The sequence below is a fragment of the Hylaeus volcanicus genome, chromosome 2 (genome assembly GCF_026283585.1).
Source record: "Hylaeus volcanicus isolate JK05 chromosome 2, UHH_iyHylVolc1.0_haploid, whole genome shotgun sequence".
In the NCBI taxonomy this organism is placed as follows: Eukaryota; Metazoa; Arthropoda; class Insecta; order Hymenoptera; family Colletidae; genus Hylaeus; species Hylaeus volcanicus.
This window is the reverse complement of record NC_071977.1, coordinates 21,721,879-21,736,615: the sequence shown is the minus strand read 5'-3', so window position 1 is coordinate 21,736,615 and position 14,737 is coordinate 21,721,879. Positions and strand designations below refer to the sequence as shown.

Below are 14,737 nucleotides of genomic sequence, written 5' to 3'. Positions count from 1 at the left end.
TCAAGATTTTTCTAAAAATTATTTGGTGATCCGAATGATCCGGAGTAAGAGGAAATGTACGACAGAATATTTGAATAAATAAATTACAATGTTTCGGGCCAGTACAAGATACAAATGAAGTGAATGTTAAAGCAATTGTAATAAAATATTCATACATTATTTGATATATTCAGTAAGAGAGTATTTTGGTTTTAATTAGAATTGTAAATGTGCGAAATGTGACTTATACAATTATACACAATATTGGCCAATCGAACATAAAATTATATAGACAGTGTAAGAAGTACTTGTACAGCAACCAATTTGAAATAAAATTAATAAGAAAATAAATAAGAGGTTAACATTAAAAATAGTACACTTTAATTTCCGTAAATTCTACTCTAAAAATATGTAGGAACATATAAAGTGTGTGGCAAAATTAATATTGTGTATAATGTGGAAAACAAGATATATCAATTTACTGAATATTACAACTATGAAATTCCTTTACGATTATTCTCACATCTTAGCATGTCTTCCTTAATGAAATTTGAAACAAGTGGTTAACTCTTGCGGTGAAGGAATTCCGTGTGGTAACTGTTACACGCATGAAATAATATCCGAAAATCAAAATAAAAAGCTTATTTTGTTTCTACTTTCTTATACCAAGTAACACACATGTATTTTTGATATCTCTATCTTTAAAAATTACTTCGTTTCTTCTACTGTCCTCGCACACATTGTAATATATCTGTAAACATAATTTCCCTTACTTTCATATTCCAAATCTTCCAAATAAAATTTTTAAAAAAGCAATCTCCAAACTTCGCGCTTTGGAGGCGCACGAATGGCACCAAATTTCGAACTGAAAATTAAATTAGCGGAGCACAACCATAGGCTCGAGAGCGGTACAAGGCAAGCGCAGCAAATGGAAAATAAGAGCACAATTAATACAGAAATTAAAAGCGAGTTATGCTTGCAAAGCGAATGCAGATGCGAGAAATACATGTATATGTCGAGTTTTCTGAATCGATGGTAAAGAGAATGTTTTTCTGTTTGAAAATGAATTTGCTCGTGTTTTACTTGGAAACTGCTACCCAACGTGTATCAAGCTTCTAGACGGTTCAGCCGGTTTGAGGCATGGTCGAGAAAAAAAAGAAGAAAAAAAAAGAACAAGAAAATGGTACGTACAAAAAGCGCAATGGAAAGAACACGTAATGGTGGGCTTGATGTCTTACCGTCTCCACCCTTTCAGAGGGGCTCGACGGAGATCTTCCTCGGACAATCCAAGGAGACCTAGACAAGCTAGGAGCCAGGCCATGATCACCAGAGCCGTAATTGCAGCCAGTCTGAATGGTAGAAGAGCTACCGTCAGGAATGCCGTCTGAAACATGAAGCACTTCCGCTTCAGCAATCGCCGCCAATGCGTTACTATGAAGCAGTAAAAGGAGAGACATGACAAGCAGAAAGTTGTTTAAAAATCACTGGTTTTCTCAGCTTTGCGGGAAACTTGACTATGTTCGCGGTAAACGTAGTCGACTTTCTGTTCGAGGGCATTGATTAATCTATGCGAACCTGGCACCCGACTTTTCAAAAATTAATTTCTTTTATAGAAAATGATAGTATTTCGTTTGTACTTGATTGTACCACCAATAGTTTCGTTTGCACCTTCATCAATTAATAATTAAAGAAGATTCAAAAAATTAAATTAAATTTTTTGAATTTCATTATCAAAAAATTAATATTTTATCAATTAGGTAGACTGGAAAGTAATGTCGTTTCTTTTACATTAAATTCAAACAAATAAATGTATAATATGTTTTTATTTTTAATCAATTATGTAATTGTCCTCGTTATCAATAACCTTCTGCCATCTAGTGCGCAAATTTTCAATACCTGATCGATCAAAATTGATTGGTACACGGTGAGCTGGTAAATAATAAACAAGTATTTGCATTCGCAGAAACGTCATTAGTTTCTGGTCCCCCTAATATTTCGTTTGTACCTTCATTTATTAATACTTAAAAAAAATTCAATAAATGGTCAGCACTCGACAATGAGATTTTTGAAATCTGTTTTCTCTCTATTCTTTAGAATCGATTTTACCAGTTTGCATCGCTTTTCGTTTCGTTTCTACCTCAATAGTTTAACTTTTGTAATTCAACCGTATCAACAATTCCTTGTAAAATTTAAAATATTGAGGTACAAACGAAACAAAAAGCGGTACAAACGAGTACAAACGATTCTAAAGAATAAAAAGAGTAAATAGAAAAACAGATTTCAAAAATCTCAATGTCGGGTGCTGACTATTTTTTTAATTTTTTTTAATTATTAATTGATGAAGGTACAAACGAAACTACTAGTAGTATAATCAAGTACGAACGAAATATTATTATTTTCTATAAAAAAAAATTAATTTTTGAAAAGTCGGGTGCCAGGTTCACATAGCTCAATGATTACTGTTTGTTTGTATCTCGAATCAGAAAATGTGATTAAAATAAACGCTACTCGAAAGGGTAGAAGTGAAATTCAAAATTACTAATGTATTTTCTTTGGAAATATATGTGTCTCTTCTTCTTACACTAGTTTGTATCCATGCAATTTAAAGAATGATGATTTTCGAGTCCCAAACAAGCTATTATTTACTTTATGTTGCGAGTCTTCGTTTTAAAAATGTTTTCAGAATCTATAAATGTAATTCGATTTATTGAATTTAATGTACAGACACAGATGCAATTATATTTTTTCAAGCATCGAAGATGTGATTGAGAACAAAATTGGGGTCTAAAATATATATTCAGTTAATTATTAAATCAAAAGGATGCTTATAGACATTATTGTATAATTAATATATAGACATGCATCAAATATGTGCTATGTATATACAATTTTTTAAATATAAATATTGAGCTCTGTTTGTACATGAAATTGTTTGCTTGAATGACATTCCATAACTTGTAAATGGAGAAGCATTAATGAATTCCGAGGGCGGTATCCAGTGACGTGGCGTGACATATGCGATACACATCGACGAAAATTAATTAAATAGATACCAACATACATGGTCATGATGAGATTAAATACACGGATCAGATCGCCAGATACTAACAATTTCAACGTAAATATTGATCGACGTTTGCACCATAAACACACAAAGTATCGATACTATTGCAAATGTAAGGTATATCGTATACCTTATCACCTAATCAGCACAAGATAATCAGCAAACAATTCCTGAACTCTTCGTAATGCATGCAAATATATCATTTTCCCGATAGTTATAGAATGGCGAATATTCTTATAGAATTAAATAATACACATAAAACTTGATTTATAACTTCAGTCGTTTATCTAAACCTGATCATTATTAAGATAATTTTTGCTTTGTAATAATCAATAAATTATTCTTTGATAATTTTTTAAATTATTCCGAATGAATCGTTTATATTACGCGAATAAAACATTGAATTTCAAATAATTACTTCTTATTTCTATTTAAAAAAAATATTTGCCCAAATCTGAGATTCCGATGGATATCCACGTATTTATTTATGCATCATTTTAATACGAATAGTAAATTATGTACTACTAAATACACATATATTTGTGTCTACATATAGCCTTTACGTGAAAACGAATTAGAAAGTTTCCAGATAATTTGTTAACCACCTTCAGTAATATCTACGACACTAATGAAATATAGTCCATGAAAATATAGAACACTACATGTAGTAACATTTATGATCAAAAACGTTCTAATTTGTTCTGGCTTGAAGACGACATTCGGGTCAAATCAGTTTTTAAACACAAGCGTATAGTGTATTATAGACCAAACATATTTTTAAACCCAAGTATATAATGTATTATAGACTAAATATATTTTTAAATACAAGTGTATAATGTATTATAGACTAAAGATATTTTTAAACGGAAGTACAAGTAAATTGTTCATGGCTACTTTATGTCAATGCTATTGAAGATGCTTCGAATCTCCCCTTTTGCTAACGGTGATTTAAGTGCACAGACTAGTTTTTGTGATAAGACCAGCGAACGCCTTGATCAGCAAGATCCGTAGAGTTCTTCATGGACAATGAACGTTAGTGTTCGGGATAGGAGTTTATTTTGTGCGACAGTCGATGGGCATCGATTTCTTTCAGAAGAGCCGAGGACGATAAACCTTCTGCTCTAATTGTTCACCTAAATTTTCCTTAACCCCCTTTTTCTGTTTATCTATATACACTTTACCAAGGACTCGAATTGTCGCTACATTATATACTAAACATTTCTTTCAAACACACTAATTTCATTTTATCAGTGTCATTAATGGACACTATTATCTAAAACACACATTTTTTATCTAAAATTCGTCTACTTCAGTCTTTTTAGAAAAATTCAATTTATAGTCTTTGTTACGATTCGAAAACTCCCATTTTCAAATACTTATACAAATTCATTTATTACGTGCAGCTTGAGAAAGTAATTGAATTATCACTTTTAATGTTGATACGCACAGAAAGTTTAGTATTTTATTAACTTCGAGATGTCCACAGTGTCACTATTAAACAGTAGTGTATGTACAGAGTGATTCTAAAAACTATGAAAATGTGTATTTAATTTTTGAACGCAGAAAATATTGAATAAAAGGAAAAGTTGCATCCCATAATGAATATTATCTGTCGATGACCTAATTGTTTTGATGAAACGCAAATTAGGTTTGTTCTCTAAATGGAATCACGCATTTTTGAAACATAAATTAACTCTTCGCGTCATTCCGCATACAAAAGTGTCAAGTTACGACTATTGCAAATATAACAGTTTAAGAGTTATTTCGCATTCCACGTTCGCATTCAACAACTCGATCTTCGTGTTAAGATTCTATTCATCGCGCTAGATTACGTGACGCTGGTGACCGTAATTACGTGTGCTGGGCAAACAATGTGTTTTGTAAATACATTTCATTCAGTTCTTAATAGATTTGCGTCCCAAATGCTCTTGCTTTCTAGACTGTGCTTGTTAACCGCGCCACATTCAATCATTTTGCAACATATCATAATAGGCTTTGCTAACAATGAGAAAGTCGTCTCGTTCGGTTCGTGTGCTCGAGATTCCTGGAGATATTTATATTAATTTCAATTTTCGTTCCCTAAGAAATCAATTACGCAACACTTTCAAACACCTGACTGGCAAGAGAACATTTTTACGTTCTCGAATATTGCATATTTTACGTGAATATATGTATATAAATTAATGCATTCGCCAGATAGAATACCAGTTGAGGGAGGATTTCGGTCATTGACCAACGAAATAAATATTTATGAACCAGAAGGCATCATATCTTTGAATTTAGAAATATTAAAAGAACGCATTACTTTGCATAGTATTAATGTCAACATGAAACTTTTCCAGTTTATATTTTTGAAGCGTTCGCATTCAAATATAGAATATCCCACTTTGTAAGTGAAATATGAATAAATAGTTCAATGTTTCAGAAAATGTAAAGTAAAATTCAGTTTATTGGATTTTTATTTCATTGTTTTAGTTAAGCGAACTTCATTTGTCACAACAAAATATTTGGTATTCTCTTTAATCAAATTTTACTTCTGAACTGGGAATTGTTGATACGTGGCTTTAACTATTTTTTAAACTTTCATTAATCTATATATTCTATAGTATTCTACATATTTATTTCAGCTTTTCCCCATCGTTTCGACTTCTGTTTTTAGGTTCTCTTCAGGAACGTATGACTTGGAGTAACATTTTTTGCATGATTCTAATTTAGGAATTTTATTCGATGAGTTTAAGTTGTACTGTTTCTTAATAGAAATTTTAGCTTCCACGTAGACATAGTCAACGTTTCATGTTGTGAAATAGTAAAATAATTAAAAACGCAGAAAAGAACAAATTTGTATTACATTTTTTGCTACATTTTTAACAAAAATTCTAAAGCTTATGGCAGATTGCATGTACGAAGCCAGAGTTTATGCAGAGTTAAATTTTCTTTTTGTTTTTAATCACTTGACTATTTCACAATTTGATTATATTCAAAGTCCTCATTGTCGAAATTCAACTGTTCCCTACTCATAAAAGATCCGTAACCGGTCCTAGTTTCTAAAATCAGTCAATATGTACCAAAATGTGGAAATAGGTCAACGTGAAGAAGTACACATAAAATGAAGAATTCTAGAAGTGAGTAAGTATCACGTTTCTTACACTACAGTTACTGCATCTAATTGTAAGTATTCACCATAACCACTGAAGAAACACTTACAAATGATTCAAGGGTAATTAACCAACTATGCTCTACTTGTGATATTCATTCAAATATGTCATAAATTACACAAAATATTTTCTAAATGGAGCTTCAAGACTTTTTTTTATTTTTTAATACCAAAAACACACCTTGTTAACATAGTCGCAGTGGACATTTAAACGTTTAAACACTTCACGTTTAATTACTTAAAAATCGGTATAGAAATTTGTATAAAAATCAGATATATTCCATTTGTGTTTTATTGCACAATAAAATTCTGAATCTAAGATTGAAAAATTCTTCATACATGGAACTTCTTATATTTTTATTTGTAATATACAAAATGTTACACATTGCCTTTTGTCCTCCGAAAAAGTTGCAAAGGGTCCACTAAATTGTTTAAATGCCATGTGTATTTTTATATTAAGAAAGAAAAATACTAAAGCTCGATTTGGAAAATTCTTTACATTTGAAACTTGGAATATTTTTATTTTTAATATACAAAATGTTACACATTGCCTTTTGTCCTCCGAAAAAGTTGCAAAGTGTTCGTTAGATTGTTTAAATGGCATGTGTATTTTTATATTAAAAAAAAGAGAATACTAAAGCTCGATTTGGAAAATTCTTCATAAAAACTTTCGGCGCGACACATTGCCACGGGTTCATTGAACGAGCCGGGACCACCTTTCTCTTATTCACAACAGGAACTGCTTTTTTCTTTAGTCGGCCAAGGTTACGGGAATGGTGAGAAATTAGGATGCTGATAGTAGAAGAGGAGAGGAAACACGAGGCGCGGAAAGATAGAAGAACGAGAAGGAAGTAGGAAAAAAAGGAGAAACGAGTACCGTTCATTCGTTCCGTTAGGCCTCATCACCTGTTAACTCCATTTTGTTCCGTGTACGCCATCCAGGTACGCGCGCGCGTATTTACATAACTTTCAAGATCGAGGCCACGACCGAGTAATCCTTTCAATGGTCACGGCCGTTTCTTCCACGAAAAATATTTTCATCTCTCAATAATATATTCATGAAATTGCCGTTTTTCTACGACGTTCCCGTAAATGCAAATTCCTTCGCGAATTAAATAAATAAGAGCTTATTAATCTGATTTGCGCGAAAATTACGAGATATACCGAATGACGTGATAGGAATTTGTACATACAGTGGGTGTAGAAAGTATTCGTACATCGATCAATTTCCAAAAAAACTATGTAAAATTATTTATTTTTTTATTAGTTATTTTTTACAAACAATGACATTCTATATATCTCGGAAATCTCTAGAATAGATAGAGCATAAAAAGATAGCTATTTATGTAAGTTGCGAAATTAACAAATAAAAAAAACAATTAATCGATAGAAATATTTAAGCAATAAGTATTCGCACAACTGTTTAATTTTTAACACTTGATTAAAAAAAAAAAAAAGAAATTTACATTACTTACTTTACATACTTCCTTCGTGGGATTTCCTTTTGATTTTATAATTATTGCAACTCTTCTAAGCATTGAATTAACTAAATTATTAGTTATTCGAAGTGGGATCTTTTTCCATTCCTCTATTAGAGCCATTGTTAAAAGTATTAGGTTGTCCCGAAAGTTTCTTTCGTGGGTTGCATTCAATTATTTTCTGTGGCAGTGTTTATATAAATAGACAATCTAATTTCTTAGACATTGATGCTGTAACAGCAATGAAGCGAAATGAATCGTGCACAATTCAGTAATGTAACATAAAACATAAAATATTGTGTATATATTAATTATTAATACAACGAAAGAAACTTTCGGGACAACCTAATACTTTACTGGAAATTTGATGTTTTCTAATTGGTACGGAGCAATAAATTAATGTGTTTACGTTACAAACTCTACTGTAAATGGTTCGTCATAAGAATCGTACAAATACTTTTTGCTTCTATACTTTTACCCACTTTTCGCATTTTTTTGTTAATTTCACAAATTATATTAACTAGTAAATGTTGTGTGATCTATATCTATCCTTAGAGACTTTCGAGAATATGTAAAATATCATTGATTATAAAAAAGGAAGTTAATAAACTACAATTTCACAGAAAAGTTTTTTGGGAAATTGATCGGTGTTCGAATACATTCTACACCCACTGTATTTTAATTTGAAGAGACGAGTGCAAAAGCATGCGAAATTATACTTTCATCGTTGCATAAATAAAAATCATATTATCAAAATAAAGTACCAGTCCTTCTTACTTAGGAATTATTTAAACATAGCTGGTCCTAATTTCTAGAATCATGTACCAAAAAGTTTGCAAATGAAAAGAATTATTTATAGCATACTTTAGTTTCATGGATAGAGAATCCATATTTGTTTTGACTTGATGTTATTATTATTATTTATTAGTAGTAGCGAATTTGGATAACACCTAATAGTTTAGGATATTCACATTTTTAGATGTGCAGTTAAAGGCCGATAATACTGGTGAAAAAGAATTTTTGTGTATCAATTATAATGAAAGGAACGAAAAGGAAAAAATTGATACACTTTTAAAAGAAGTTAGAAGGTCTGTCTAAAATAGAAATAAAGGAACAAAATAGACTTGTATTTTCTGTTGAAAGAAAGATATAATTAAGTATTTACAGCTCTAGATGTGCAGTTGGATATTGATAATACGGTTGTAAATATGTATAAAGCACGCAATAATAATTATTTAGTATGAATTATAATAACAGAAGCAATAAGAAAAAGAATCGATACATTTCTTAAAGAAGTAAACAACTCTTGAAAGCATCATGGTATAGCTCGATAAGAAGTATGTTGAGAAAAGAAATAATTAAATGTGATCGAGCATTTTTCAAATGCAAAAGGAAATTTAAAGAAAAATAGATGCGAGAGACTTTCACTTCGAGACTAGTGGTTATTCATTTAAAATTGTTACGATTCTCATCCGCAACATTGGCGAATAACTGTTTTAGAAGATATCGCCTTAAAAATGATTCCATGTAGGTCACTTGAAAGTAGCCTGCCATGGTCTTCTATATTCCACTTTCTTTTATTCGCATTCTATTGTCGGTATGTACGTGCACGCGGGAAAATTGAAAAACCAAAGTCACAATGGGGAAATTGTTCCGGCGATCGATGCTTCATCGACCCGAATTTGCTCCCTTGGTAGTTTTCGACGCAAAAACCGACTGGTTCGACGAAAGAACGCTCGTTCCCTTTACAAGGCAACACTTCCCGTGCAGAAACAGTGAATCTCAACGCCCAGAGTGGATACTTGGGAAGATCGTTAAAAAGATCTAAAACTGCCAAGCTTTCTCATTTGAAGATACCGCTCTTAGAACGTACGCTTTGCTATTTCTCTCGCTGACAATGTGCATGGTAAAAGTCGGTTTTATTGGAGAAAGTGAACGACTAACAATTGGAGATAATGCGCGGTGCGTTCCCCTTGAGATAATGGCTTCTTCTTAGAATAGGATAGTTCCTAAAATACGAGAAATTTTACGAATAACGAATTTGGGTCATGTTTGTTTCGGTTTATCCGATATTCAGGTGTTTTTATCGATCTTGATTCGTTGTATATAAAAAGAATTATTTATAGGAATTTCTTTGATATGTTGCAAACGATGTGACATGCAAGACAAAATTATGGAAATTCGAGTAATACGTTTGTATATCTCTTTTATTTTAGAATTTAAGAATGGAGAATTTATTAAACGAAATAAATGGAAAATTAAAAATATTTTCTTACTGAACGCTTGGATCTCTTAATTATAAATATTGCAAACATGATCAAATCCATAATCCAGTCTAAGCAATGTCCAAACTACGCAACTTCTTAAGTACGAAGTATGAAATTGTTTGCTTTAGTTCATTCGATATTCAGGTGTTTTTATCGATCTTGATTCGTTGAATATAAAAAGAATTATTTATAGGAATTTCTTTGATATGTTGCAAACGATGTGACATGCAAGACAAAATTATGGAAATTCGAGTAATACGTTTGTATACCTCTTTAGATGGATTTTAGATTTTAGATTTTTATTTTAGATTTATTTTAGATTTTAAGATTGGAGAATTTATTAAATGAAATAAATGGAAAATTAAAAATATTTTCTTACCGAACGCTTGGATCTCTTAATTATAAATATTGCAAACATGATCAAATCCATAATCCAGTCTAAGCAATGTTCAAACTGCAACTTCTTATGTACGAAGTATGAAACCACGATGTTTTAGAAACTACCTTGTTATTTTGTTACTACGTAGTAAATCATTCGAAGTCTCACTGAACTTTCTGCAGCGTCCTCGTTTTTCCAGTTACAGCGTATCTTGGTTTATGTTTCGTAGAACATCAATTGTGGTTGTCAAAATTTTACGCTGTTTCGAACAAGTAAAAATTTAAATAGAGTTTCGTATCTATATAGTAACGATCCAATTATTTTGCAATTATGAGGAATTTATTCATGTCCATTAAAGAGCGATACTTGCAAACGTACGTTCATAATTGATACTCGAATTATCTGTGACGCATATTACAAATTTCATTTTATTATGCAAAATTTCGTATCAATGACTAAGTTCGAATAAAATAAATTCATGATTATCATACTTCTATTTTTAATATATTATTTTGAATATTCGTAAATATGTTTTATTTTGCCAGTTTTAGAGATTCTACTATCAAATAAATTTAACATAATAAAAATGGATATGAAATATTTTATTTCTCTAAATTTTTCTGTATATACAGTGTATGTCTTCAACAAGAGTGAATCATTTTGTGAAGCTTCTTTTTTAATGTTTTTGCCCACACTCGCGTGCTTTGCAATTATCTTTACACCTAATGACTAAGTTCGAATAAAATGAATTCATGATTTTCATGCTTCTATTCTTAATATATTATTTTGAATGTTCGTAAGTATGTTTTATTTTGCCAGTTTTAGAGATTCTACTATCAACTACATTTAACATAATAAAAATGGATATGAAATATTTTATTTCTCTAAATTTTTCTGTATATACTGTGTATGTGTTCAACAAGAGTAAATCATTTTGGGAAGCTTCTTTTTTAATGTATTTGCCCACACTCGCGTGCTTTGCAATTATCTTTACAACTTTGAGCATATATCTTCCTGTCTACAATGTAATAAAAAACTTGTTTCCGTTGTTTCGATAAGTTTTTTTAAAGTTTCAATACAAGTCGAAATAAAACGTCACATGATACAATGCACATCATTAACCAAATGCAAATAATGTACCGGTAATCGATACCACCTTGCTCGCGGCTGCGCTTAATGTATTCCGAAAACTGAAATAAATAGCAGCGATAAAAAATTCTTTTCGTAATAGCATCGAGTACATTTCCAACGAGTCATTTACTCGTGCTTGATGTTTTCACAAGTCAAGTTAACCGATGTTTGTAAAACCTGATCACCTTTTATAAATTTTTCAATTTCACTCTTTCAAGAACTTTCTAACACCAATATTCTGTAGTTTTATTTCCAAGAGATGATTGATTTCCTTTCTGAGAGACTTCTCTGATAAATTAATCTTGAATATTCACACGAGTAAAAATTAAACTCTTTATAAACATGTGTTATTCAACCATTTCTCATTATATGATTTCTGTCATACGAGGAAAAATAAAACTGTTTAAGAAAATGTATTATTCATCAATAATTGGACCACGGATGTTTATGCATTTATAGGAAATTTGAATGTGCAAGAACCTACAAAATGCAAACAATATATAAAAATATAAAAAAGATTGGAAGTAAAGATTGAAAGGCTTAATATTTAACGTTTCTTGTTTCACTTTTCATTTCGAATTGGTATTGATCGATTCTTACAGGATAATCACAAGGTCATGCTTCGCATATCAATATATTTATTAAATATTCACTATATAATACTACAATATGAATTTTCATGATATTGTTAGAAAATCGAAAGTGAACCTAGGCAATTTTTCTTGTTAGGAATAATTTTTGCCTACTAAAGAGATTAGCAACTTTGTTTTCGATTGTTCATTGTCAAATGACATTCAAACAAATATGTCGTTACTAGACTGCGGATGTTTATGCATTTATAGGAAATTTGAATGTGCAAGAACCTACAAAATGCAAACAATATATAAAAATATAAAAAAGATTGAAAGTAAAGTTCATGTTATAATATTTGCAGACTAAAATAAATTCCTATTTAGGAATTTAAAGTGTAGGCACGGTCGCCAAGATTTTATTTTTTGCATAAAGATCCGCAGTATATATTCTTCTATGACTATATATTTTGTATTTAGAAATGTTCTACCTAGAAGAGAAAAATAACTTTGTTAGTAAATTATTTACCTCTTCTACCCAGCAACAGTCTTATTTACACAAAGATACAAGTATCAGTGGTTAATATCATTCATAAAAAAAAAAGGTGTTTGTTCAAGAACAATTGTAAATCTAATTTCATACTTTCTATTTTCCAATTTAAATTTGTGTAGGCACGGTCGCCAAGATTTTATTTTGCATAAAGATCCGCAGTCTCCTCATTATATAATTTCTTTTTCTCTTACAATAATACTTAGCAAGATGTTATCGAATAATAACCTTCCAAAATTACCTTCAATACAACCCTTTTCATCCCAAATAATTTATTAGCTTTTCAGGATTTATCCTTAAAAAACGCGACACGTTCAAACGGTTGCAAGGTCGAGCGGCTAGACAAGTTCATTCACGGTCGCCAAAACATTGCAAAGCGTTTGGATGAAATTGATAGCCGACGAGTGGTCGCGTGATGTTCTCGTTAGAGCCGCGATTAGTATTCCAGAAGAATGGGCAACGACGTACGTAACTTTTCGTTCGCGAACTTACAATGAACTTCTCAATGCCGTGCAGGATATCTATTAAATCTACGGTCGTTCATTGAGCACCGTCAATGGCACGTGTTGTACGCGTCGCACGAGGAAAAAAAAACACGTAGAATCAACGAATCACGAATTTCATGTCACGCGTACGACATTATGGCGTGAATTAATGAACTTCAAGCTACTCGGGCTGGCGGTCAGAAACTATGTCAAGGCTCTTCAGGATTAGGAAGGAGAGCGAGGCACACGTTACTTAAACGTGAGAATTTTTAAATATTCGCGAATCAAGTATCCCACATATCGTGTATCAAGTACACACGTGTAAGCAAGATATGAGATCATTCTTCGCGATCGATTACAACAGGAAGAGCTGCTTACTGTTAATAAATACACTAGTTCGCAGCCAAAATGTACATTCAATGCCACAATTTTTTTCTTATGTATTTTCGCCTACTAAACTCGAAAATCGCAAGAAAACATTTTGAGCAGCGCTATCGAGGATATTGGAATGAAAGAATGTTGGGAGACTACATTTGGTTCCTCATCACAGAAGCAAACCCAACGAATAACAGAAGACAAAGCAAAGGCCGAAATGATTTCTAATCGAAATTAATTAAATGAATGTTTCCTATATAAATAGAAGAAAAGTACAAAAACAGAGTAAAATTGGAATTTTTGTACCTTTACTAAATTGTTCCTAACTCCGGTATTTATCCATAGATTTTCTTTAACAAAAGCTTGTTTTCTTCGTAAAAGTGCGATCTATACGTAAACAATAAGAAATTGGACATAATTTGACAATTTCTATTTTTCCAGGGCGATGGAAGAAATATTCGTGGTCTATTTTAACCGAAAAAATCAAAGTTTCTCATATATATTGGCTCGTAACACTTAAACTATTGAACCGATTGGAAAATAATGTTAAAAGCAATTGTTGGACATTCGATTATCTTTAAAATGACGTCTTGCGCGACTCAATCGGACGTTTCCAACTCGAGATATGGCCTAAGATGTGAACGTATGTCAGAAAAAAATCGAAAAAGAATTCAAGAATTCATATAAAAAAAATCTATCCATAGAAAAATTTTTTCTTGCGATTTTCGAGTTTAGTAGACCAAGATACATAAGAAAAGAATCTTGGCATTGAATGTACATTTTTTTTTTTTGTAAACTTGTAATATATATAAAGGAATTTCTGATGGGGCTTTGGATTTTATTATTTTCTTTTTTTTATTATTAAAACACGCATGAGTGTGGAATATATAGGATTTGTTTATTTTAGTTGAAAGTATACTTGATTACTAGGTGTTGTTTGGTCCTGTTTTAGTGATGCGGAGTATACGTTTCTAGGAGCACTTATGACCCACATTTCGTGAAGGCAAAAACTTACTCTTCCCCCAGTGAAAATTGGCGAGAATTGTTTTTTCAACCGTTTCACGTCGCACATTGTTTTTTCCGAAATGAGGCGAGAGCACTCTTTGCAAACCAAATAGGTATTTGAGGACATACAACATACAGACACCAGCAATCTTCATATTTAACTAAATGGCTAATTTAATTTAACAATTCGTTAATTTTTATCATAGTTACGACAAAGCAATTTAAATACTGCATATATTATTAACAAAATTGTATAATTTAATACTCAGTCAATCTGTGGAATTTATTATATTAGTATCCA

The 14,737-nt window shown here is 31.3% G+C and overlaps 1 protein-coding gene across 2 annotated transcripts in view; it reads right to left on the bottom strand.

Annotated features, from left to right (window-relative positions):
- Positions 1 to 14,737, bottom strand: part of LOC128884795 (lysophosphatidylcholine acyltransferase-like) — a 48,966-nt gene that overhangs the window by 23,815 nt on the left and 10,414 nt on the right. For both annotated transcript variants that reach the window (XM_054138433.1, XM_054138434.1), the window contains exon 2: positions 1,218 to 1,363. In XM_054138433.1, coding sequence (XP_053994408.1) covers positions 1,218 to 1,363 — 146 coding nt within the window. The remainder of the gene's footprint in view (positions 1 to 1,217; positions 1,364 to 14,737) is intronic.